Genomic DNA, 27,426 nt, shown 5'->3' with positions numbered 1-27,426 from the left:
AGGAGGGGGGGAAATAAAGCAAAAGTACAAAACCCAGGCCAGGCAGTGGCAGGCTGCAAGGACAGGAGCACAAAGATTCCCAGAGCATGTAAAGACATTGCTACAACCAGGAGATCAGGGGTCGGCTGGCTGCGAGGGCACACGGGCGTTTGCACATACCGCCCTGCTCACAGGGGCACCGATAGCTGCCCACAGCATCCCGCTGCTTTGCTCGTGTTGTCCCCCGAACATGCAGCCAGAGGGGGACTTCCCAGAGCCATGTCCCCAGCTACAGCCAGCTTTCACCTTCTCACTGTCCCAGGAACAATTTCAGCAAACCGGCAGTCAGAAAACCTGCAGCTGGACAATCCAGGAGCAATCTGTTTTGGCCTTGCTGTCAGTCACTGCTGGCATTTCTGCAAAAGGATGGGAACAGGAGAGGAGCAGATCTTGCCCAGCTCTGTGGAGAAGGGGGAACTGGAGGAAGAGCAGTTGTGATGGGCAACAGAGCAGCTTAGGGGAGAGATGGCATATTCAACCACCGCCACTATGAGCCCTGCAAACTCTGAGCCAGAGCCCTTGCAAAGCACAGCCAGCACCTAACCAGGCAAGGCACTTTGTAGCTCATAAAATTAAAGCAAAGCCGTCTTTCCCTTTTAGCATGCTAGTAAAATATAACTCTGTCTAAGATGCTCAGACAGGATTGCAGCGCAGGGGTCAGGAAGGCTGCGGCTGAGCGTCCCCCGGGGAGAGCGTGGGAAGACCGGCGCCAACGGATCTCCCCCGGCCTGGCTGAGAGCAGCAGGGGCAGACTGGGAGCCCCCATGGCAGCCCCCTGGCTGCAGGAGCCCCATCCCCACCAGCAGATGTGCCCGCTCAGACATCGCTTCACACCGTCCTGGATGGAGAAGCGCCTCCGCAGCCAGCTTTGCTGAGACAGCCTCACAGAGCAGGGATGCTCAGGGGCTTTGCAAGCACTAAAGGTCCTGGCCTGGGGTCAAGGCACTGGATTGATGTCCCCAGTGCCCAGAGAGGAAGAAAGGATGGATTGCCATCCATCACCTAGAAGGGGACACTTCATCACTGGGACACCTCTGTGCACCTGGCCCAGACGCAGAGCCCTCCCTGGGATTCCTGATCCAACCCTGCACCCTCCTGTTTTCACCATCAAGGAAAGAAGTACAGTCTCCTTTGCAGCTTTAAAGGACATACAATCCACCTCTTCCCAGCTGAGTGAGTGTTCAATGGTTAACTGCTCTCTGTGGTGAAAAAGCCAAATTTAATTCTAGTCTGAATTTGCCTGGTCTCAGCCTCCAGCTATTAAATGATTTCATGCTTTTTCGTTTTTTTTTTTTTTTTTACAAAATTAATGAGGTACCTACAATCAGGCATCTCCCCGTGCAGGTATGCAGAGACATGGATAAAATTCCTTCCTAACCTCCTCTTGCATACACTAAATAGGCTGAGATTTTTAATTCTTTTCACTGGAAGGCAAGTTTTCCAGACCTCTAATTATCCTGCACTTCTTCTCTGAGCACTTTCTAATTTCTCAACATCTCTCTAAACTGTTGGGCCCTGAAGCAGAAATGATACTCAGAAGAGACCTCCCCGCTGCCCCCCAAAACAGTGAATCCCCCCAGTACCCAGCACTGCTCTGCTCATCCATCACCCCATAAGCTGCAGCGCTGGAAGCCCACATCCCAGAGCAGGCTGCCGTGACGGCTGCTAAGTCCTTTTCAGTGTAACTGCGTCCCCAGATGCTGTTCCTTGTCTTGTAGCTGTGACCTACATTTTTTTTTTTTCCCAGCTGCATGACCTTGCACGAGGATGTTTTCCAGTGCAGGTGTTTCAGGAAGAGCATCCCACAGGACCGGCATCCCGCTGGCAGCGCCATCCCTGCTCCTTTTACCTATTAGTTTGCGTTTCCTTGCAAACTGAGCTCCATGATGGTGCAGGTGGCTTTTTTCCCAGCTACATTACCTACAGTGCCCAGATCACCACACACACTCAGATGGTGCAGGGCAGAAAGAGGAGGCAGTGAGAGGCCAGGAGACTCCCGGGGAGGATGGAAAGAGTCGATATTGCCACCAAAGACCCTGAGATCACTGCAGCTCTGCAGAAATGGTGAACATCAGTTCATCATCATCAGAGCCTCACTGTACCCTGCCAGAAAGGCGACCACTGCAATTCCCCCAGAAGTCTACCAGTGAAGCACACTGTCAGAAATTTTACACTGATTTTTGCAGAATATTAATGTTTTCATTGCAATATCCTCCAGGCAAGAGTAAAATGACTTGCAGGAGTCTCAGTATATCATGTCAGCACAGTCGCTACTTATCAACCCAATTTGTCAGCTCATCAAAAAAAATGATATCAGGTTTGTTTGACGAGAGCAATTTTCCATGTGGATTGGCATTAATTATCCTTTAATTCCTCCCTGATTGCCGTCTGTATCGTTATTGTAGCGGGGATCGGTGTCAAGCTGGAGGCAGAGCAGCCGGCTGCTACCCGGGCGGAGGCGTCGCAGGGATGCTCTATCATCTCTTGCCGCGCCTCGGCCCCACCAGTGCTGCGGGGGTTAATGACTTCACTGTCACTCTCGAAGTGGCAAAGTGACTGATGCATAGCAATTGTCACATCCCTCCCTACATAGCCCAGGTCCTGGACAGGGGCAGTTGCTAAGAGACAAGACCGGGATGGAGGGAGTGAAGAAGGATGGGGGAGAGGGAGGATATGCTTTGCTGGACCCTGATCAGATCCTGCCTCAGGGAGCAGAGGGCTTGCGAAGCCTCCTGGCATCAACATGGGTCCCATGCTTCATGGAGCAACTCCTGGACCACAAAACCACTTAATACAGTTGAAGGGGGACAGGAGGAGCCGAGAGGAACAGGCAGGGACAGCAGGGGCTGGCAGCGCTGGGCTCGTGCCACTGGCACTGCACGCAGGAGCTCCCTGCAGAGCGGCTGCTAGTCCTTTCTGTCTATGTGCCTTCAATTCCTCAAGGCACAGAAGTGCACCTCAGGTGCAGATGCAGTAACAGGCAGAGGGTCAGGCAGACCTAGCAGCACACCAGCTGAGCCCCGAGCCCACCACAGCCAGTGTCCAGCACAGGCTGACCCTCCAGCTTGTCACCCACATGGCTTCACCTGTCACTGCCATGCCAGGGCACCTCCTGCCCCAATGAGCAGACTCAAACCACATCAGGGACCTTGCACTACCCAGGAAAAGATCCAGGTTTGTGCAACCATCCCTGCCAAGGATGGGGACCTGACTGCCCCCACAAGCCCCCTTCCTCAGGCAAGAGGCAGCCCTGATGGGCATGGGCTGAGGTGGCCCCCAGAGAAGCCAATATTTGCTTTCTCTCCGGTTAACCCTCAGGTCGAGGAATGCGGGGTCACCACCTGCATAGCTCCCCAGGGAGGCAGTTGTGTGCGGAGGGACGCGGGGACATCCCCTTTCAGCCGCGCTATTTATTTTCTCAATATTTGTGGAAGGAAATGAGAGCTGGGGGGAAACGTGGGGCCAAGGATTGGCTGGGAGGTCTGGCCGACAGAGCACTGTGCAAGGGTCAGTGGGTGAGGAAGGCCAGCCAGCGCTTCCCAACCGCCCCACACACCTCACTGGCCCCCTGCCCAGACCCTCCTCAGCCCCCACCTTCTGCCATAGCCCTTCTGGATAGGAGCACTGCCACGGTTCTCCTCTCCTGTGCCTTGCCTCATCCCCCAGCTCAGCCATCTTCCTGGATGCAGCCGGACATGCCAGAGCAAACTGCCTCCTTCACAAAAAGCTACTGCAGGGTGAGTGGGCTCATTCCCTCCAGGAACAGGGCTCTTCAAGCTTTCAATAGCAAAAGGTACCACTTGATACTCACTCCTATTAAACCTGATGGGCTTTTCTGCAGCCCATTCCCCTAAGAAGCTTAAATCCCCCACAAAATGATGAGCCATTCTACAGCAGCCGCAGCTTATATCCTGCTCCTGCTCTCAGTCGTTAATAAAACTCAAAAGCAGTGACCCTGCCCGCAATCCTGCAGTCCCCCCGCCAGTGACACCACTCCCCAGCAGCCCTTCACTCCTGCACGCTTCATCTCACTGGGGACTGACGTGCTTCCAAGATAGTCACTGCCACTAGACACATGCAGCCCTGGCAGCACGTAGCAGGTCTGGAGGAGAAATCTGGCCCTCGGTGGGAGGCACAGCCCTTGGAAAGCTGGGGAGGACTGTCACCATGTCTCTAATCCCTACAGTTCTGGGAAATGCAACTGGCAGGACCATGCAGGCAATTTAGCTCCTGTCTCTGGGACTCAGTTTTCCATCCGTAAATAAGAAAAAATACGCTGATATCTGCAGCAGCAGGGACATCAGACTGAGCGAGCGCCCCGAGGTACCCTAGAGCCCAGGGGGAGGGTGTCAAAGGCTAAATATTATCATTCCTCACACTGCAACCGAGACTGCTGAGCAGAAACTGCTGCTCCAGTGGTGCTGCCGCAGCGGGCTGTATCTGCACTGTCAGCTAACGCCAGAGCTGAGGCACCTCCAAAAGCCAGACTCACACTCAGCAATTGTCACCAGCCCTGTGTCCCCAGAGCCTGTGGCAGCTGGAGGGAGAGTGCAGAGCCTCCTGCACCCCATGCTCTGGGCCAGCCCATGCTTGGGGCACCCCAGGCCTACAGGCACACGCTCGGAGCAGCAGCCCTGCCACAGGGGAGACAGGCAGCCGCCCACCGTAGCATCCTGGCTCCCCGCCCTGAGCTCCTTGCCAGCGGCCCCTGGCTGGGGTTGGGGTTGCAGGGGTGTTTCGCAGTCCGGGATGCCCATCTGGAACCCATTAGGCACCTTTAATCCCCCTTATCCATTCTGGTGCTGTCTGAGCTCCCCCCTACGAACACACACAAACGCTGCCATTCAAGCAGTTAATTTAAACAAATTCTGCCCAGCCGCCATGTCGAGAAGCAATGAAAAAGCCAAACGAAGCAGCTCAAAGCCAAGGGGGGAGTAAAAAAAAAAAAAAAAAAAAAGAAAAGCAAGAAAGAAAGGAAAAGAAAGAAAACCACTCGGCACGGCAGGGCTGATACCCAGAAAGACCAGCTGCATCCTCCCATCCCAGCCAGCCCCAGTCCTCCCCTCTCGCAGGCAATCAGATACCATGCGGGCTGTGTAATTGGATGGCAAAGGATAGAGAGAGACATCTTAAAGCTTGGGTCTAATCTCATTAACACCCGGCTGCGGGGATGCTGTGAAATCGTAGGATGCAGGAATGAGCAACATGCTGCGCCCGTGGGGAAGGGAACAAGCGAGCCGGAGTGGGACGGCAACACCAGGAGGTGGAAATGCCTCCGGTCAGACAGCAAGAGCTGGAAACGCTGCCGAGTCCCGGGAATGCTGCCAGCCCCTCTGCTTGCTCCTCACTTGCTTGCTCCTGTTTACCCCACAAGCACAGATCCGCCCCCCTGCTACACTGCCCCAACTTCATTCCTGTGATTAGTAATCAATAGCGCCATCAGTAATTGCCAGGTAGTAATAGCCTGGCTGTGGAATGGAGAAGAGCTGCAATGGAGCATCCCTAGGGTGAAACCCTGATGCAAAGTACCTGTACCCTGACCCTACACCCTGTGCCATAGCTGCACCAGCACAGCACACATTGATTTTTGCATTTCCACCATGCTTGCCACAGACCGGCACATACCCAGCAAAATGCATGGCCGCGTGTTTTGCTGGGTACGTGCCGGTCCATGGCAAGCAGGATCACCAGGCCCTGGGCAAACATCCCAAAAGGGTCCCGCGTGATGGGGTCAACCCCCAACCCGCATCCCCAGGCCCCCGTTGCCGAGGTGACCCACAAGCCCGTGTCGCATAACGACGGGCCAACAGCAGCCCCTGGGAAAATGCATCCCAGGCCAGGGGTAAGGGAGGGGGACATGAAGCGCCCACCCACCTGTGGGGATCAGAGCAGGACAAAAGCCCCTTTGAGCGCTGTCCCAGGGATGGGAAGGCTGCGGGGAGACATACAGGGCCAGGACTCCTGGGTCCCCTTCCCAGTTCTGTCATGGGAAGGGTCTAGGGATGGAGGACTTGCAAACTCCAGGATAAGAAGCACTTTTGGGGAGCTTTTCCTATGCTTTCCACATTTAATACCCTGTCCGTGCAACAGGGCTAATGACCTTCACTCGTTCTCCATAGGATCTAAAAATTATCACTTCCCAAACTTTCAAGAGGATGTTCGAGCTCTTCCTACCTGCAACTCCCAGAGAAAACTCTCTCCTCCAGCCCCAGGGCCTGGAAAAAGTCTGAGCAACTTTATTTCTTTTCAAGCAGCTCTTCCCCAAATGCCAACCCCCATCAGAGGGGCAGTGAGGACCAGGCAGGGAGAAGGGGGGCTGAGTAAACCATTTTAAACCATCCTTGCCATTTCCTGCTTCCCGGTTTACAGAAAACAAGACAGCGAGATGTCTTCTTTTACCAACAGCTCCCTTGGGAGCAGTAAAAATTAATCCAGCTTTTCCTGTCCTGAAGGAAAATACAGACATAAATGGGGACCAAAACCTCTGGGGGCAAAGGGGAGGTGCAACAACCATGGAAGGGCTGGGGGAGGCAGCTGGTAAGACCCCCTAATCCATATGCTGCTTAGCTCTGGCAGGGCAGTGGGGGTCCCAACCACAGACGTCTGTGTCTCGCTGGTTAAGTGAGGATAAGCCTGAGATGATAATTAATTTAACACAGATGAGAATCTGGGAAATGCATTCCCACCTCCCCAAACCCACCCCCAACACACTGCTGGCCAGGTTTCTTTGTGCACAGATGCCAGTCAGCACACACAGGGCAATGAGCTCTCCGGGATGCTCCCAGCCCATCGCTACGGGCAGGGGACAGCCTCCCCTTGGCAAAGCCTACAAGCCCTGCTGCACCAGGAAGCCCCCCAGGTGTGAGAAGGGGCATATTCCCCACTCACGTTAACACGTTTGGTCTTTACAGCAGTTCAGCATGGGAAAAATTACCTACTTACAGCAGAGGGTAAGGCATCCCAGCACCCCACGCAGCCTGCTTGGGTGAGAAGCCAGTGCTGGCACCCAGTGAGCTGAGCTGCTGGTGCTAGGGCTGCAGGCTGCGTGGTCCAACACCAATTCCAACAGCACCATGGGCCCCTCGGGAGCAGCAGAGAAGGGACATGGCACAGGCACCCTTGCAGACAGCTGTCAGAAGCAGTGCTGGAAACTGCTGACAGCCTGTTTTCTTGGCAGTCCTGTCAGGACAGACAAGGGGGCCCAGCACTCGCCCACAGAAGAATCAACCAGCAAACACAGGTTCATTACCTGGCTCTGCACATTAACATGTCTGTGAGATACACATGCAGGGGTACCAAGTTGTAACTTACCCCAAAATCACCACATAAGACTTTTTTCTTCCAGACTCTGGAAGTCAAATTACCAAAGGCTAATTCTGCTCACAACTCCTTAATGTTACTTTGAACTGAGCTGTGAAAACAGGAGGAAGGAAATGCCTTTATTTTGCTCTCAAAACGTACAAAGGGATCAGCTCCTCCCAAGTGCTATTTGAAGTTTCAGGGGACCAAAGGTGGTCCATGGGTGAATGTGGCACAGTGCAGGCAGTGAGCTGCGAGGCAAGGAGGGCATAAATAATTTCCCTGTGTTTTAATAGCTGTGCAATTAGCGCTGCTGCCCAGCATTAGGAAGACTTGATTTTCCATCATTTTTTCCTGTGGGTTGCAAATTCCCATTTGGCAGTGCAGCAGGGATTGCCGGGGAGCTGGGCAGGGATGCTCCGCACAATGCCATGGGAAGGGTGGCACTTCACCAAAACAGGCAGAAAGCTGCACCTCACCACAGACCCAGACACCTTTTCTTTAATAACATCACAAAAGCCAAATCCAAGCCTGCACCCAAAGCAAGACCAAGGGTGTGCCCAGGGGAGCTAGTGGCTCAAGGAAGGAGCGCCGGGAGCAGGGCTCAACCCCACACATTGCCAAGGAAACCTTGGAAGCAGCTCAACACCCAGAAAGCCAGAGCTGGACATGGGTCAGCAGCACAACAGGGTGCACAGAGGGAAGGGGCAGATTATCTCCAGGCAGCCGGCTGGCAATGCCCGCTCCTGACAGCCCCAGCTCACCAGCAGGATAATGGCACAGGACAGTGCTGGGGGCTGGGGCACCCCTCTGCAGGATCTGCACCATCACCCCAGCAGGAGGGGGCCCTGGCTGGTGGGAAGTGAAGGGGGAGGCTACTCGGCAGCAGGTTGGGACATGGCAGTGACCCTCACCCTGGTATTCCTGTCCCTCCAGAGACTGTGAGCCAGGTTCCAAAAAACTTTTGGAAGCACTTAAATATAAACATATCTTAAACAACTCCTTAGTTTGTGATGCTTTGAGGCTTGGCTGTACTCAGGATCCCCCAGGGAGTCTTTTTGGGGTCCCCCCAAAAAAGCTGTCTGTGGCAAGTTAACAACAAAGAAGAAGGAGAGCAAGCAGGCAGTAAGCAGCTCCCCACACAATGGTGCCGCTTCCCAGCAAGGACACCCAGCACAAAACCCCAGAGATGTCCTTACTGTGCCTGTAAGGATGCTGTCCCCATGGGGACAGCAGCGTGGGGGCAGGGAAACCCACCTCAGCCTGGCCCCACTGCAGCCCCCCGAGCTGTCCCGAGACTGGGGTGCCAGCCCCGGCCCCTCGCCGCCTGCCAGCCCACTGGGGAGGGGGCCGGCTGCCCGTCTGCCTGGCAGCATCTTTTCCTAGGTAACCTCCCCACCTATTAGTGGCACATTTGTTTCTCCGCGTTTCCTTAGAGCTGTCACGAGCCACACTGACTCTTTGTTCCAGGGGGCCACAGCGAGGCCTCCCTTTCCTCTCCTCGTCTCCCCAGCTGGTCGAGGGGGGGGGGGGTTTTGCATCACGCAGACCCTGCAGAAACCCCCCAGCTACTGGGGTAAGAACACTGTCCCTCCTGATTGGTATTCGGGGGGACACGTCCCAGCCTCCCCCCTCCTCCCCAGCCCTGCTCTGTCCTTGACAGAAGGGGCTTTGTCGGGGAGCATGAGGGGGTATGGCACCCGGAGTCAAGGGGACAACAGCCAAAACGTGGGCACAGTGACAGCGGGGACACTTGGCCCTCACCCAGCAAGGGGAGGGGGATGCTGTCAGAGTGGGAAGCTGGGACAGAAATGAGGGATGCTGGGGAAGGAGTGGCAGGGACATCTGCTGTGGGGGGAGCTGCTCTCTGCTCTGACCTTGTCACTTTGCTCTTGGACCATGAACCCATGCAGAGGAACACCAGCACATACCCATCTGTGCAGAGCAAAGCAGCAACGGGGCACACACCCTGGGAGTCAAACGACCCTGCTCCAGCACGGAAATATGAAAACATAGCGCCATGCCTGCAGGCCCCTTCCCACCCAGCGCCTGCAGGCTCCCAGGCACATGCGGAGCTCGCTGGCTGCAGAATGAGCACAAAACCTCTCTGGAGGTAGCAAACTTCAGCCAAAGCCCCAACAGGAGTGACTGTGGGAGGACGGGGCAGGTGTCTGGCACAAGAGAGCCAGCGTGAAGCCAGAGCCAGCCCACCACCACAGCAGGATTTCCAGGGAGCCAACACACAGGCAGGCACTGAAAATCCCCCATCAGATCGAGACTGGAGATCAGGCAGGGAAGTTCCTCCAGCTGGGAGGGGAGCAGAGCTGTGGCACCCACATCCCTGGGCAAGCATCCTCAGGGCACCCACACCTCCTGCCTGGCACTGGCACGGCCACCTGCCACGGGGGCAAGGGACCACTCTACAGCCACTGAGCACGCGGTTTTGTCCCAGTGCTTCTCCATCTCTCCCTTTCCTATCCGGGGGTTTTCCCAATGCAGCGCCAAGAGGAACGGTCACTGGTATGGTCTCGTAAGCAACACCTCCCACGCGCAGCCAGCCCCATCGGAGCGGGGCCCGTTTTGTTATTCCTTTCTCCGACAGCTCCTTTTTCACTTGTCACCCTGTTTTGCTACTACTCAGCTCACAGCTTCCTCCCGCATGGTTATGGTCCTCTCCTTCTTGAAAGATGTCATTTGCATTTTCTCAAGTTATTTAGCACTGCTCCATTTTTCTCTGCCTGCTTTTCTAAAGGGTTTTAGGGCTGGGTTTAGCCAGACGCTGAGATGGCACAAGGAACCTGCCCCAGAGCTCACCATAATGTAACCTCTCCTGCCCAGGCAGCACACCCAGCTGTGGTGTTCTCAGCAACTCAGCTCAAAATTCCCTCATCACCCAGATCTTTAAATACCCCTGGTCCAGAGTGAGTCTGGATCAGCCACTGGTCTCTGTCTCAGCTCCCAGGTGGATATAAGTGTAGAGCATTGCTATTCCTCCACAGGCTCTGGCCCCAGGAGGACTCTCACAGGAGCATGACAATTTCCCCAGCCCCTACAGCATCTCCTAAGTCCCGGCTCTGTCTCAGAAAGCCATCGGTCCTGATTGAGATGTTAATGCTGTTTCCAGGGAGCCCCTGCCCTTACAGACAGAGAGCAGCACCGGCAGCCCTTCCCCCTGGGCTTGGCTGCCAGCTCAGACATGGCACTGTCTCCTCCACCATTTTTGCTGGCGCAGATCAGACAGGAACCGATGGGCCATGGCCCATGTCCTAAATCTTCATCTTTCTGGAGGCAGGACCTTTTTCCTGTACTCCCTGCTCATCCTCTCTCAGGTCCCACTCTGTCGAGCATGGAGCAGCTGCTGCTGCTCTCAGTGAGGAAAACCTCTGAGTGGCCACTCCCAGGGGGATACATCCAGCCAGGACCCCTTCTCCCCCGCAAGAGTGTCTCCCCAGGGCTCCCCACAGCTCCTCTCTTCCCTCGCACCAGCTCAGCTCAGCTTTCCCTTGGAGAAAACCATTTATTTATAGTCATCCTGGCTGCCTTTAGCACATTTCGACAGCCCACGTCTTTGCCTCCCTGACAATGCGCCCGCAGCGTTTCTGTTCTCACCCTGCTGCTATGGCCACACCAGCCTCCTCTCTCCTCCTCGCATCCCCCACCCAGCACCCCCAGAGGGGCTTAAAAATGGCTTCAGAAGGAGGTCTTAAGGGAAGGTGGAGAGAGAGAGGGGAGACAGGGCTACAAAACTCCTCTCCCATCCTTCCCCTATGCCTCCCAAGGGTGCAGACAGAAATGCAAGGGCTTGGGTCCCTCCTCCCAAGCAAGAAAAACAAGCTTGGGAGAGATGATGAAGCGCGATTTGCCAGCACCCCCCTGGCTCCTGGCATGCTGCAGGGCTGCACCCATGCTAAGTCAAGATGTGCATGGCTGCAGGGCACCAGGGGACCAGCACTGGGCAGTGCAATAGCAGAGGTCACCTTCTTGCCTGGGTAATCCTTGATGGAAAGAAAGATCCATTTTTTATCAGCTCTCCACCTCACATGAGACATGCGCTTCCCCAGCAAGCTGTGGGGGGGACCCCAGCCCCCCCCAAGACCATTACGCTTTGTTCTTCCGTCCAGTGCTGACAGTTTAATTAAACCCAGTTTGAGATGGGGTCACTGGGGTCAGGCGCTCTCCAGTGAAACCTCAGATCAGCACCATTTCCAGCCACTGGGATGGCTTAATGAGTTATCCACTCATTGCGGTGGATACAAATAAGGGAGGCCGTGCAGAGTCCTCCTGCTTCCCAGCATTGCTGTTGGCTCAGACACCCCCCCCACCCCTCATCTCAGACCAAGACGGGCTCCAGGCAGATGTCAGCTCAATATTCCCAAATACCGAGAAAAAAACATTCCTCTCCAGGCATCTCACCTCCCCCATGCCCTCATTTGAGGTTTGCTTTCCACTGGCCTTTTCCTGCCATTCTCCAGTTTATTTAAGCCCTGACGGATCAGGTTTAACTCCAACCTTTTCCATTATCCCAGTGCACAAATGCTCTTTATAGCCAAGATCTAAGTAACTAATTGCAGCTCAAGCCAGGCTAGGAGACCACAAAGCACCACCAACGTGGATTAGGCTTTGACACTCAGACCCAGGAGGCAGAAAAACAGTTCTCCATCCTGACCTGAGCCCAAGGTCCTCCTCTCTGTTCTTGTCAGGTATTTCCATGAGGCTTGAGGTACAGCCGAAAACCACTCTATGGGTATCACATACCCCACTTAACCTGCTGTCATGTTACTGATGTGTGCTGAAGATACATCAAGACTAAGGCTAGAAGAGGCTGGAGGATCCAGACCAGCACCCAGGTACCCATCTAAGCAATCTACACTGGTTCTTGCATCCACCCTTGCCTTTCTGCTTCAGCTGCCACCCACCTGCCAGACCTGGCAGCCTCATTTCCCAACTAAACAGATCTCTGCCTGACTCATTCAGCCAGTTTCTGCTATTTCAAGACCTCCATCACAGGGCGAGAGCCCTGCTAGGACACGAGGCCCTAGCAGGTATGCCAGGAGCTCAAGGAGCATACCATGGGTGCTCACAGCAGGCAGGGCAAGGGGAAGCCTACACAGGCACTGTTCACTGGAAATCATCTGGAGATCAGGATCTCCAAGAGCACGATGCTGGTAAAACCCTCTTTTCCCATCCTCACCAGCATGGGTCCCAGCCTGCCTCCAGGGCAGGGAGGGGGCACTGAGCGTTGGGGTTACCCCAGATCCATTTCAGCAGTTAAATAAGCACAAAGTCTGGCAGAGAGGCTCCGATTTCAGTTCAAGGCGACCTGATTTCAATTTAGCTTAAACCTGCTCCACACTGACTCATATCCCCGTAGCCTGAGCCAGGTTTGCGGCAATTTAAGAGCGTCCTTATGACCTCCTGCACTGGCCGGACTAGCACTGGTCCAGATCCCGCCTCCTGCTAAGCCAGCATGACGGTGTGTCTAGACAGGTTCTGCCTTGGGCACCGCCTGCCCTGCCATCCCCCCCCCCAACCCATCCTTGAGCACCTCAGCAATGGGTCAGCTGTGAGGAGAGGGAACAGCAGGCCCTCCAGTGCATATGGCTTTGCTCCCCAAATGCAACACCCGAGGCTCTGCCTGGGCAGCAGCTCCTGATGTGCTCCCTGGGCAGACCCCAGCACTGCACCTCAGCCCTCACTAATGCAGCTATCACGTGGGGTAACATGCTTCAAAGAAGGATGGCAGGCCACTCAGTGTGTCCCCTGTCCCCATTCCCACAGCTCGTCGCAAGGACCCTCTGTTCTGAGCGTACGTCAAAGTTGCCCAAGACAAAGCCCCAGACTTCACAAGAAACGCTCCGGGTGCTGGTGTCCAGGCAGTGGCTGTCACAGCAGAGATGGCCAGAAAACAGCTTCAAGGCAGGGCGGGAGGGAATAGATCCGAAACAAGTCTGAAACAACCACCATACGGTGGGAAACAACAGCAAAATCAACAGGCAGAGACTGAGACGCACCTGCACATGGGGTGGCTGCAAGGAGCATCTTGCATATCCTCCCTCCCCCACAGCGGTGTGTACAGCCCGGGCACACCGCGGCACAGCCCCAGCTCCACGCAAGCCCGGGGTCACGGCACAGCACACCGCCCAGCCTGCCCAAGGGGCTGCCCTTCTGCATCTCCCCGATGAATTGTTGGAGTTTACTTTTTGTAAGAGCCTGGTATTAAAATCTAGAGAAGATTAAAACGGAAACATTAATGTTTGTAAAATAATTTTCTTGACTGTGTTTTTGTTATGCAATGTGAGGCTGGAGGAGGATGGGCCCTTGCTGGCGCCACGATACTGCACAGCTGAGCTCAACAAATGCCATTTGATAATTAATTGAACGCCTGTGCTATCAGCTGCCATTACCTAGGCCCATCTTTGGCTCCCATCCACCATTTCACACATCCCACGCTGGCAACCCACACGGTGTTTTAACCCTTCATTACTCCGCCTCCGGCTGGACTTCAGGACTGACTCGCTGGCACTGTCAGAAGAAATCGGCATCGTCACCGAGCAAAACGGCTCAGCTGCAGCCTGCCTGTGTGGGCAGGGCTGCCTGGCCCTGACATGACCATGCCTGTCCTGGCAACGTTTCAGCCCATTCAGTTATTTCATCCACTCCTACCCTGCCCTGGCAGGGACCTGGCATCCTCATTTCACAGCTGAGGAACAGAGACATGAGATACAGTAAGCAGAGAGCTCACGTCCCAGCCACAACTGCCCTGCTTCTACGCACTGCAAATCAGCCACAGGGTGTAAGCATCTTCTCTGAGTGATGGAGAGCACCCAACCCCAGTTTGGCATGCACCCTCTCCTCCTCACAGCCCCCTTCCCAATGTACACGGTGCCTGACAGAGCTGAGAGCCGGTAAACGCTTTCTTAAGAGGATTTCCTGCAGTTTGAACAATGTTGGCACTGCTGACAGCACCATTGCCTGAGCAAAGCAGCCCCAGGCAAGGGAAAGCCAATATGGAAAAGAGAATATTTATCAAAACCCCAGCAGCTCTTCCCTGGCAGCCTGCTGCTGCACGGAGGGAAGAGGGGACTGCAGAGCTGGGGCTTGCACAACAGGAGATGATCCCTGGGAGTGTTTCTGCAGGTGCAGAGGGATAGGCAGGGATGGAAGCAGACAGGGCTGTGCAGGGAGTGGGCAGCAGGTGCAAGAGGCTGGATCTGCCCCAGGCAGAGCTTCTCCCTCCCTCCCCAGGCTGCCCCAGACACCAGCAGAAAGGCAGTTCTGAAGTGGGGCCACGGGGCTCTCCAGGCCCTGTGGAGGTCTCTGGTCAGGATGCCACCCACTGCAGACATCCTCTTTTGCCTGTCCTTCATGACAACCCAGCTTAGTGGTAAGGGCACCCCGCTCCAGGCCCCGTGATCAGCACACAGAGAGGAGGCTGTGGGGCTTGCAGCACCTCTGCAACTGACACCATGCAGGTGCAGCCCAGCTCAACAATGCCAGCCCCAGCCCAAACTGCCAGCACCTCCTTCCACGTCCCCATGCACCGCAAGGATGTTCAACTCAGTCTTTAATAGCACTCATCTCAGGTCTTCTGGAAGGAGAAGCCAATTCCCTGCCACGCTTCATGCTTGGGTTGCTCTGAAACAGGCTGCATTCCCCTGTCACACACTGGGCACTCCCTGGGACAAGACACCAGTAACCACCAGCACAACCCTCCAGAACCAGCACCCTCCCAGGACATCAGGGCCACTCTGAACCCCACGGCAGCCCCAAGCAGCCCCGCAAGCGAGCCTGCACAACAGCCAGGCACAGAGGGTACTTACAGCCGCGACAGTGCCTGATTGTTCTGGAAGAGGAGCTCAGGCAGGGTATGCAGCTGGTTGCGGTTCAGCCGTCTGTAGGGAAAGAGGAAAGGGTCAGGCTTTTGGGAGGCAAAGCAGTCACCCCGCCTGCAACCCAGCTGGTGGCTCTGGGCACAGCTGAGGTGCTTTGGCTCACTCAGAAGGGCCATTAGAGCAGAGCATCCCACCTGGCAAGGACACCCCTGTCCTGCTCATGGCACTCCCAGGCACGGGCAACCAATGGAGCATTAACAGACTTACAATATTGTAATTACAGGCAGACAGGACTCCAAGCTGTTAACTGCTGATTGCTGCTTAACTGCTCTGTTAACCTGCTGCTAGCTCAGCTCCTCATACTTGCTCGAGCAGCTCAGGATTTCTAAAGTGCTGAGCTATTTTACTGAGTACTGGACTGGAACTTATGGCTTCCTCACTAACACACAGGACACAGCTGATAACAGTGAGAGTGATTTGTGTTTAACCTGCCCCTCACCTCAAAAGCATCAGAAAGGACTTTAAGATCTACAGAAACAGGTTTGCTTCCCACACTAGCGCTGTGCAGCAGAGAAGCTGTTTGAAGTCAGGCAGCACCAATACATTATGGTTTAAGGCAAAAAAGAAAGGATGATCTCTGTGACTAAACCCAACAGCCCCTCACCAACCCGTCTCTGCACCCAGGCACTCACAGCCGCTCCAGCTCCTTCATGTCATCAAATGCCCCACGCTCCACCGTGCTGATCTGGTTTTCCATCAGCTGCCTGTGGAGAGAAGGGGTCAGTTTTCTGGAAAGATGGTCTCCAGCACCCCCATCTCACCAGTGATGTCCCCAATGCTCTTCTGGACCCGGGGCCACCTTATCCCCAACATCCCCTCAACACAATCTGGCCTCTTTCTCCCCACGCCATCTCGACTGGAAGCCGAGACCAACCATGCTCAACCCAATGAAGATGCCCTCCAGCCCCACTGGCAGATGCCCAGCAAAGGGCTCAGCATCATCTCTACCAGCCCCAGGAGGGGCCACAAGCCAAGCATGGTGCCCACCAAAGTCAGGGCAGCTGGGCCCTTGATAGGAACTCACAGGACGCGGAGTTGCTTCAGCCCAGCGAAGTCATTCTTGTTGATCCGCGTGATGTTGTTGCCATTGAGCTCCCTGCAGAGAGAAGAGGCAGAGATCAGCCAGGAAGCACTGAGAAGGACACCAGACACTGGGGCTCCCCAGTAGCTCCCCAAAAAGGGCAGAGAGGGCCCAAAGGATAGCAGTGGCTGCTGAATTTCTGTGCCCCTTGCCAGGAACAGCAGGGCTGGCCACTGGTTCCAGAGAGGACCCTCATCCTCAACAGCCAGCAGCACTGGGCACACAGAAATATGGCTGGCCAGGAGTAAGCTGGCATCTTCCCTGGATCATAAAGCAGCAAGAAGCAGGTGCTGCCTGGCTTCTCCATCTCCCTGTCTCCATGCTGGATGCCCTCCTTGGGACAGAAGCCCCAGAGCCCTCAGCAATGCAATAAGCAGCCCAGTAATGCCAGCAACTGCCTGGCTGGTGGCATATCACATCACTCCACTCTGGAAATGCAGCAAACACCTGGTAGGGTCATCCCAAACACTCAGAGTGGCTTAGAGGGGGCAGAGGTAATAAGAAAGCAAACAACTGCCCCCCAGAAAAGGAGGATCCCTCCAAATACCCAGCTGGAGGTCATCCACATGCATCATGACTGGTTCAGTGTGCAGCCATCTCACACCTTCTGCCCGGAGAATAAGTCACACTTCAAATTTCACCTCCCAAGAGATGCTTGCACAAGACAAGCTGCTTCTCCTGGCATTGCTCTCTCAGGCAAAAGCCCTGGGTGAGCGCAGGGCCAGGCACTCCAGCCAGAAGGGAGATGCTGTCCCGGCTTGCTCACCCCACTGGTGGAAATAAGGGGACAGGGCCGCCCCTGGGGTGCCTACACCCATCACATGGCTGCTGTCCTGCCCAGGCTCTGCTCAGCATCTGGGCAAGGTGTGCCCCACTGCTGGACCCACACATAGCAGGGGCCCTGCAACCAGCCTGCCAGCTACACCTCCGCGGCTCTTCCCCACCACATTCTCCAGCGTGCCCCTGCTAGCATTATTCTGCTTTAAAATATACCGCGCTGGGAGCTGCAGAGATTTGCACCTCACAGTCTCAGCTTTGCAGTGCTTTTCCACATTACAGACTGTGAGCACTGTAGGGAGAGGGGGACCGTCAGTCCTGGGACCTACAGCCTGTAAAGCTGAGGGTCCCTGTACAGTATCCCACAGCAGGAGAGAGCCTCCCCAATAGGCAACACAGAGCACAGCAGTGTTTGCTCCTTGCCGTGAGGCCAACCTGCCCACAGCATGCACTGGGAACAGAGGATGCCCGTGCGAACGCATGGTCTGGGGAGAGCTCCCACGCTGGAGACCCACTGCCTACACTGAATACAGACACAGGAATAAAGGGGAAACAAACTCCAGGAGGGGGAAGCAGCTGAGGGAAGGATGAGTTGCTGGAGCCAGGGCAGTGGAGATGCAGGAAGGCTGCACCCGGTGCAGGCTGCGGTGCCTGGGCAGGACCCCAGCACCCACGGCTCGATAACTCCCCATGCCCGGCAGCGGGACTGGGGAGCAGGAATACTCCACATCACACGAAGGGCTGAATACAAAGTCCATCATTCCCATCCAGAGCCAAAGTCTCCCTCCACCCATCCCTGGGGCCGTGCGAGGGCCGAGGTCAGCGGCAGGCTGGCCTCTGAGCCGCCCAGCAGCGTGTAGGGCCGCCGGGTACAGCCAGCGCAGCCGCACCCCGGGGTGCTGCCATTGTCCTGCTGAAACGGCTGATAATGGCTAATGAGTTCCAGCTCGCCATTATAGCCTCGTAATTACACCGCTATTCAGCGCCCGAGATTGCCAGGCTCCTGCCATTATCCAGCCGTGTGTGCCTGTGTTGGGAAGGAGGTGGGGAGAGCACGTTACTAGGACACAGATGAATGCAAGTGGAGAATGAATAGAGGTTCCTCAGCCCCGGCGATTACACTGAAACCCACGCTCGGGCTCTGCAGCCCCACGGCTCGCCCAGCACGGCCAGCACACGGCGTGCGTATCTGGCTCCCGGGGATGGGGCGCCAACCCGCAAGGTTGCACCCTGCGGGGCTCAGTCCTGCCCTTCTCCCGGGGAGCAAAACCCACAGCCAGGCTCTAAGTCCCAGGTATGAGGCACTGGGATAGGTCATGAGTTTTAGGGACGTCTGTCACCACAGGTGGAGTGGCAGATGTATGCCCACCTACTGATGGACCACAGCCTTGAGGTCAGCTAAGGGCTGGGAGAAACCCCAGCTTCAGGGGTGGTTTTCTCCAAGTGTCCTAAAGGTCCTTGCCAAAGCAGGTTGCCTGTAAGCTCCGCAGAGCCGTGCTGGAGGTAATAGCACCCATCCGAGCTCCTGGCAAGGGACAGACCCCCGCAGGACTCCCATGTCACCTTCTTTTAAACATACCTAACATCACTCTGGCTGCAATGTGTAAACGGAACGTAGGAAATCCCTGGTACTGCAGACAGACAGAGCAGAGAGGCTTGATTTTAAAACTGCACAATCTGAAAGCCAAGACTCACACCTCAGCCTGCAAAGTCCAAGGCAGGCTTGGACACCTCTGGGTCCTCAGAGCACCGGTACCCCAAAGCCTCAGCCAGAGGCAGAGCGCAGCCAAGCAGCGTGGAGACATGCAGAAACACCAAAGAGCCATGGACTGGACACAGCCAGTCCTTCCACGTGTCAAAACCAGGCTCTGCACTCTCTCCCAGGCAGCTTCTGGGATAGAGCAGCCTGAGCACAAAGAGGCATGGGCAGGATGCACTGTCCTGGGGCAGTGCCAGGGACAGGCTGCCCACCCAGCCCACCCAAGCCTCCGCTCCCCGCATGCTCGTTGAACATCCTCGGGGTGTTCCAGAACCCAGCATCGGGGCTGGTGGCCGTCCCTGAGCGGGGCAGCGTCCCAGAGCCCCTTCACAGCCCCACTCTCTCGGGGACTGGCCCTGCGTGCTCCCTGACAACTGTGTTCAGCATCCCCCCTTGCCTTTGTCCGGGTAAATGATGGCCTTTGCAACCAAGATGGGAATGAACAGCAGGTAAAGCTTATTTGTAAGGATGCCGAGGCAACACTGCTATTTAACTTTGTGCCTTTTTTCCCCTCTAAATCCCCTTCAGTTCCTCATGGAGATAAATTACAGTCTGCTGTGCCCAGAAAGCCGGATCCCTGCTGCTCAGCTGCTCACCCGCTGCCTCCGTGCCCTTTCCTAGTGAAGCGAAACACCCTGCCCTGCCCCACGCAGCAGAGCTTCGATAAGGACTGATGTGTCTGGGGAGGTGCCTGGCAGATTGGTTGCATTTCCGGACGCTGATTTGAAAGCGAAAATGCAGGGCATGCTCTTTCCCCATTAATCTATAGGGTTTAATGCCAGAAAGCATCCTCACATTCATTCAGGATGCTCTCCTCTGCCCCCCAGCACCCCAAATCTCACACTGCTGCTGGAAAGGCAGCAAATTTTCATTTGCAACCTTCAATTTCAGAAACCCCCCTCCCATTCATCCCTGGGAAGAGGAAAGTCATTAAAACAAGCAGTCCCTTTGCTACATTGCTTGTGGATCATCCCACTCCCAGATGGGATGTCTGTGCTGCAGCAGGGTTCATTAGACTGGATTTGCATAGTCTGGGTTTATATTTGGTTTCTAGCTTTGGATGGCTTATTCCATTCCCGGGGGGTCTGATGCGTCTTTTCCCTTTGCAGGGTTTGAGCTACGCTAACTCAGTAACAACCTCAGAGAGTGCAAATGCTGAGAGGGAATTTATTAAATACAGCCAACATGAGTGATATTTCCCTGGGCACTGATTTATCAGTAGCGGGAAAGGGAAGGAGCAGACAGAGCAATCCCACTATCCACACTCATTGCAAAGCATGAACTATTTGGCACACGCATGACTTCTGTCCTTGTGCTCAGCTCAGCTCTGCTCTCCCATCGAGGCAGAAATCCTAACTGCTGTGCTCCCCAGACTCCTGCTTTTAAGAAGGCAGAGGGAAAGTCTGAGAGACAAAACCCTGCATTTGCACCCACAAGCAGAAATGTGTCCCGACCCCGTCAGTGCCAGCACAGAGTGAGTACCCACAGCACCCAGGCAGTGACCGCTGGGGGTGGCAGAGAAGGGGTCTGTGCCAGCAACGCCTGCAGCCAGCCGCGCTCCTGCCATCCCCGCTTTGAGAGCCACTGGTGCCCCGGTAGCCTGCGAGGCCAGCAGCTGCATCGTTCACACGATACATCCCTCCCTCCATGGTTCCCCTCACCTTCCCGTTCCTGCCCTTGGCTCAGAGCACTGGACCCCAGGGACATGGCTCCCCTCCCAGAGGCTCAGTAGCCCTCATCCCAGAGCCCTGACCCCAGCTGGAGCCAGAGTGCCAGATAATAATCAGGGAAGCAGAGAAATGAAGGCTGCAAGGTCATGTACCCCACAGCAGTATCTCTACAGCCCTCCATCAATCCTGACAGATGTATAAACGGCTCCTTCAGCAATGGGGACTGACACTCCCCTGTGCCCTATTCTAGCATGTCACTGCTCCTGCCTCAAGAACCATTTCCAAAACTCTGATCTGAACCCCTCTTGCTGCAGATGAACCCCATCCCTGCCTGCCCCAACCACCACAGTGCAGAGACCAGGCTGCTCCCTTGCCCACGCAGGTCCCCTCTACCAGCCCCATTCCCCTCAACCAGCCCCCAGCCCCAGAGGCACAGCCCTCCCTCAGTCTCTCTGCCTTGCAGGGGCAGGACCCACTCAGTTCATGCTCCATCCCACACCTGTGCTGTTGGTGATCCCCTCCCACCAAACACCTTCCTCGAGTCCCCAGGCAACAGCATCCTTTCTGTCAGCCCATTCCTCCTGTTCACCAAGCCCACTTTAAAATCTCAGCCTGTCATCCAGCCCTTCTGCATCTCTCCCAATCTGTTGACATCCGCAAATGTCCTAAGCAGCTCATGTCCCATCACGCAGACTGCTAATGGAAACATGGATGAGACTCAGACTCCACAGTGACCCCTGTGCTCAGCTCTGGGGGACAGAGCAGCTGCAACCTTTCATCCTATACTTTTATTGCATTTTTCAAGTCTTCTAAAGATTTCACATGGCTGTTTGGATGTAATTGAGTCCCAGCACAGGCTCACTGAGCTGCCCAAGCAGCGAATGGCAGAGCAGAGCCCTTCTTGGTCCCAGAAGAGCTGGTCCCCTTCCAGCACCAGCACAGGAGGATGCTCACTGCACCCACCGGCTCCCTGCAGCCCATGGGGGCACAGCTGGGTGCTAACCCATCCCTCCAAGGTGCAAGAAGGGTACAGGGTGCTGCTGCTCAAAGAGGGAGCACTGGGCACCCATGCCCTGGGCTGACACAGCTGTACAAGGAAGGCGCTCAGCACCTTCTTCTCCTTTTCCTTCCCATCCCTGCCCTGACCAGACCCCTCAAGGAAGAGCAAGGGTGCCCACAGGTTTCGACAAAGTCCCTTTAAGGGTTCTGTACACCCCAGGGTGAATGCCTTGCCAGCACCCCCACCACCAGATGCCTGCAGGGTGACGTGCCCAAAGAGGAGAGCTCCAAGAGTAGCTATGTGCTATTTTGGCTCATCTCAGAGTAACTGCCCTTAGTCGAAGGGGAACCCAGCCCCAAGCAAGATGTTGGCCCCAGAGCACGGGAGGCTCTATAAGCTTTTATGAGGTACTAAAGCAGGTTAGCATTACAATAAATTTTTAAGCGTTACAAACAGCATTGATCATGCGAGGATCCAGAAGGCTTTCTGCTCTTCCTAACTTCTCTCTGGGGTTTTCATGCCACAGCCATTAGCCGCTCGCAGTCAGGGAATGTTTTACACTCAGGCAGCATCATGATGTGTCACCTTCAGGTTAAAAATATAAAACCTCCCTCAGTCCTGGTGTGAGAGGAAAAAGGCAGCAGGCCATTTCTGTTTCACAAATGGGGAAACTGAGGCTCAGCCAAGAGAACAGATTTGCCTTAATACACCCAGAATTTGGCTTTGTGTGCTGTGCTGAGTAGCACACTGGTGAGGACTATTGCTGCCGCCGTGGTTCCTCTGTTTCCCAGGACAGGGGAGACAGTCCAGCCCTCAGACTTCATCCTGCCATTCAGCAGATCAAGGATCAATCCACCCTGCATCTTTCTCAGCAAACGCCCTTCGCTCACCCCTCCTGGAGCAGCTCACAGCGGGGGAGGGAGGACAAGTGCACCCTAACTGCTTGGTTACAGGTGCCTTCTCAAGCCCAGACCAGCTGGGTCTCCTGGAGCATCCTAGAGCAATTTGGAGCTGAAGCTTCCTCCTACTGAGAAATACCCAGAGCCAGGAGCTTGCATCTCTCCCACTCTTGGTGCCCAGGGCTGCTCCTCAGCTACATCGCTTGAAAAATTAATCTTCCATTTTTTCTGATCTTCCTCCTCCTAACAGGCTCTCTCCCCCATAGGACACTTGCTCTGCTATTTTGAGCAGCAAGTGCATCCAAAATGCATGCCAAAGAAAGCAGATACTCAGCACTGCTTCAGAGTCTGTATGTGACAGGGAGGCCTGAGATGGTCCCAGAAAGGACAGCCTGGGACCGACTTGCACCAACACCACAGAGAGGCTCCCTCCATCCCACCTCATGCCCTTCCCGATTCCAGCAGCACACCGCAACCCTGATGCCCAGGCTGCAAACCATGCCCTCTCGCTGCCCAGACCACATTGCAGCTGTACAGTGGGAAAACCTCCGCTTACCGCTCCCACCACCACAGCCATCCCTGGCTGTCCCCTGTGTGGGAAAAGGGGCCAGCTGCTGGAGCTGGCCTTGGAGGTACTCGTGCTGGAAGCCTGCTGGGGAGCAGTGATCTGGGTCTGACATCCCCCAGGATGAGGCCATTTGCTAACGCACAACAGTTTCTTTTTGCCTTTCTGCAAAACATGCACAGAAACGTTTTCTTGTCTTTCTGCTTTTATGAAAGGTTATTTCAGGGGCAATAAAGAGGATGCATCCACAGCACTAAGTACCTCTGGAGCGGGCAGGGAACCATGAAGGACTCAGATGTGAGACAGACTCCTTAGTTGCCCATCTCACCCTCCTGTGCACGCACACATGCACACATCCTGCTCCATCACTCAACTCGCCTGCCCCCACCAGCTCCCTGGGGAGAAAATCGGAGCAAGGATTGAGGAAAAGCCCCATGGGGTCATGGGCTCATACACCCTTCCCCGGACAGGACACCCTTTCCCTGCCTGCACCACTTTGGTGGCACTCCAAATCCCCTCTGTTCCCCTGGGCTGCGGGGTCTGCTTCTCCATGGGGGTCTCTCAAGCATCCTTTGCATTTTATAGCTGCTTTGCTCTTCTGCTGGCTGGAGGTTCAGTAGGAAACAATGAAGTAGGGGAGCCCGAAACTCAAGCAAATGCTCATCCTGTAAGGAGTCAGCTACATGGTTCCTGTGTGTGCATGTGCATGGAGTGCTATCCTGCACCAGCACTGGTGCTGCTGTGCCCAGCTCACCCTGTGGCTGCAGGCTCTGCAAACAGCAACAGCAGCGACAACGTTTGAAGGTGCATGTAAGAAACCCACAATTGAAGCCAGCAACAATGCCTCCTCCTTGCTCCCACCTTAGCGGCCAGAAATTGCCAGCAGCACAATGCATCACCCCGGAGGAGCAAAGTGGCAGCACATATAAGGCAAAAATACCTATTTTAAAGGATGCAATAAAACAGAGCCAGGGAAGGGTTTATAGGGAAGCAATTGCTGTGCGGGGTGACAAGTGGTCACCAGAGGCCAATCCGCCTGGCTTTATTGCCTGTTACCGGTGACTTTTCCCAACCAGGGGACAATAGATCCTCTGCTATCAGCCTCAGCTCCAGTCAATACAAACACGACATAGTTTTTTAAACTAATATTTTTCCAGCGTGCAATTCCATGGAGAGTGAGAACGCAGCGTTACCATGGCGATATATAGACAGCATCTGCCTTGGACGTAGCTGAAGGGAGAAATTGGAATAGAATTGCAAATTTCCTCTGTCCAGGAAGGCTCCCAAGGAAGCCACCGCAGCAGGCTGAGCAGGCTGCCTTCCCCAGCCAGCCCACATCCTCCCAGTGCCCAGCACTGGCTCTCCTGAGAGCTGAGGGCAGTGGGGCTGTCCGAGCACCGCCCTGGCTGGATATTGGTCTTGTGTCCTGCCCCAGAGCTCTGCAGAGCCTGCACACTGCCTCGCTGCCTCTGCAACCAGCCTGCTCAGCTGCAACTCCCAAAACTTGCCCAGGTACTCCAAGAAAGGGAGAGGTTGTCCCCCTCAAGGTGCTTCCTAAGAATTAATGTTTCCCAAAGCCCCTTGAGGAGACACAGCCCAACAACTGGTGTCAAATGCACAAGCGCTGCTGCTATACACCAGCCTTGCTGCTGCAAGACATTTTGATTAAACGGCTAGAGGGAGACACGGATGCATGAATTAAACACGCTCTGAACAACAGCTCGCTGCTGTAATTTCGGCAGGGGACGGTTAGGCAGCACGCAAGTGTGCTTCAGGTGCCACCACAGCATCATGCTCCCTTACCCAAAGGCTGGAGCTCAGTGCCCCTTCCCTCCATCAACACAGACTGGGGAGAGGACAGAGCTGGCTGCCATCTGGGTGGTCCCCATTTCCGCACAGGCAAACCCCAAGTCAGGGGAACAAGACAAATGGGAGCCCCATGCAATGCTGAGGCCAGGAACACCAGGAGGGAGAAGAGGGAGCCAAGGGGGTTGCAGTGATGGGGACCCCCAAACCCAGCTCAGCTGCCCCTCACATTGGGGAAGAGGCGCACTGCACAGCCAACAGTGAGATGCGGGGTGTTTAGCCCACCAGAGAGGAGGCAAAAGGGGTGAGTGGGACAATTCTCTGCTGTCAGCTGAAAGCTTCAAAAATGAGCGACTGCAATGCCATCAGGCTCAATTATTCCCCACAAGAATAAAGAGCCGGGCTGGAAGCAGCCATTTGACAGTGGCAAATGTGTACTGATCCTGCTGGCATGGGGAGAGTGACCCAGCTCCCCGCAGGGCAGTCTGCTCTTCAGAGGTGCTTTCAGAGAAAGCAAGAAAGGAAAGCAAGCAAACGGGGAAGAAAACTGTGCCTTTCTCCCACGGCTCTCTGGCAGCTGAGACCTGAGGGACTCCCAGGAGCAGATAACACTGTAGTGTTGAAGGATTATCGCCCCGTCCTGCCTACGATGCCTCCAGGACCTGCTCTGTGTGCTTGCCAGAGGCGTAGGCAGGAGCACAGGCAGCCTGCAAAGCGCCCAGAGATTTTGCTACTTCCCACCTTGCTGCAGTATAAGCCTCTCTGCTCAGTGCCTGATCCAGGCAGAGGTGGGGGTGCAGCACTGCTTGGCATTTACGACAAGTTGCAGACTAGAAGGCATTAAGGAGCAATGTGCTGTGCCCTGGTGCAAGGAAAGAAGAGGTCCCATGTACCCCATGCAGTCACCACCCATGCTCCATCCTAGACACATCTCCAGCCCCTACCCTGCACCAACAGCACCGGAGAGATATCACAGGCAAAACCTTCAAGCAGAAGACAATTTCTCTCCAGCCTGCGATTCTCTAAAATTGCAGTGATTCTTCAAGGCAAATAATTCCCTCTTCTTCAAAGGAAAAGGGTGTATTTCAAAAGCGATGGAGCTCAGACCTCGCCGCAGGACACTTGCTGTCTGAGTCCCCATGACGACAGCGTGGCTGCAGCAGCAGCGCTGCCCTGCCAGGGTTTGACCCATGCCACCACGAGGCTTGGCCAGCTGGAAGGCTGGAGAAAGCCTGGAGCCTCCATACACCACAGTGGCCGCCTGGAAAGGCTGCGGGCATGCAACAGGCAGGCAACACGACAGCAGGGACACCACTGCTCACCAACACTGTGGAAAGCATGGCAAGGTTGGCATCGCCCGTGCTGTGCATCCCAGGGCTTGGGAAAAGAGGCAGGCAACGGAGAGCACTGGGAAGAGGATGCTGGCTTCCCAAAGAAAGCCAGTCCCTGGAGACAGCAAGTCCCAAGCACAGACTCTGCTGCAGGGTCCCCTGCGGTTGCTAGCTGACCCTGCTCCATCAAGCGGTGAGAAGTTGGAGACTGCAAGGTTGCAGCCTCTTTACAGGGAATTTGAACTGGCTTACAAGCTGTTACAGCAGGAATTCACTGCTCGGAGACAGACCTGCTCTGCACAGACACCTGCAAGCGAGTGCAACACAGTGGGAAGTGGTTATCCAGCAGACAACACCCAAGAGAGAGCAGCACGTCTAGCTCAACGCAGCCAGCAGATCCGGTATCAGCAGCTGCATGAATATAGAGAAAACCCAGTGTCACCGATCCACGATGTACATGGAGGACCCGATCGGTGGAGGCAGAACAGGAGAACAGCAAGCAGGACTCGCTGCCGGAGAGACACCCACCCAAGGGCATCCTCTGTCAGCCCACTCCAGCATCGCCCCCTCCGAGCGGTGCTGAGCACCCGGGTGTGTGGAAGGCTGATGCTGTAGAGCCCACCGAGCTCCTCGAGGGGCAGAAAGGTCTGGTCCAGGCTATGTGCAAACCTTCCCCCCGCCCTGGGCATGGAGGAAAGGGGGATCCAGTCTCGGAGCTCACAAACCGGCTCTATGGGACTGCAGCTCGCAACAGCCTGGTTGCTGTGCTGGGTAATAATCATTTGTATGAAGATAACTATGGTGGGAGAAAACTCCACTAAAGCAGTGTCCCGCAGAGCTCCCAGCGCTGCACGCTGGGGGCAGCCCCGGCAGCTGCCAGGCTGCCTGCAGTCCCTGCCGGCGGGGTCCCTCCCCAGCCGCAGGCAAAGGGCACACTCACACTCCAGAGAATGGAGGCAGGACAGGAGGAGCCCCGGGTGTGTGGCTGTGCCGCCCTGCTGCCTGAGGAGAAGGCAGCCCAACGCTTCCCTGTGTTGCAAGGGGGGTGTCGGGGCAGGCTGACGCCACGGCTGGGGCTCTGGGGGGGGCTACTGTGCCACCAGGCTCCACCGCAGCCCTTGGGATGGGGCACCTGCTGCCCCCGAGCAGAGGGGAGAGGCTGGGGACAGCCCTGCTCTCCCGCCGGGACTGGGGACACCAGCACACCGGGAACCTGCCGCCAGCAGCGGGCTGGACACATTCAGCTCGTGCCCCTCTCCCTGGAGTGGGGAACGGCCGCAGCCACAGGGCCCCCACGCAGGAAAACCT

General features: G+C 55.6%; 1 protein-coding gene across 1 annotated transcript in view; it reads right to left on the bottom strand.

Annotated features, from left to right (window-relative positions):
• SLIT1 (slit guidance ligand 1) overlaps positions 1–27,426 on the bottom strand; it is a 69,205-nt gene that overhangs the window by 34,653 nt on the left and 7,126 nt on the right. The window contains exons 2-4 of the mRNA XM_026851501.1: positions 16,255–16,326; positions 15,863–15,934; positions 15,159–15,230 (exon numbers count right to left, since the gene is read on the bottom strand). Of these exons, the coding sequence (XP_026707302.1) occupies positions 15,159–15,230; positions 15,863–15,934; positions 16,255–16,326 (216 nt within the window). The remainder of the gene's footprint in view (positions 1–15,158; positions 15,231–15,862; positions 15,935–16,254; positions 16,327–27,426) is intronic.

Source organism: Athene cunicularia (genome assembly GCF_003259725.1).
Source record: "Athene cunicularia isolate RWA chromosome 6 unlocalized genomic scaffold, athCun1 chr6_part1, whole genome shotgun sequence".
In the NCBI taxonomy this organism is placed as follows: domain Eukaryota; kingdom Metazoa; phylum Chordata; class Aves; order Strigiformes; family Strigidae; genus Athene; species Athene cunicularia.
Note: the sequence above shows the minus strand (reverse complement) of the source record. Positions and strands in the feature narration are given on the sequence as shown.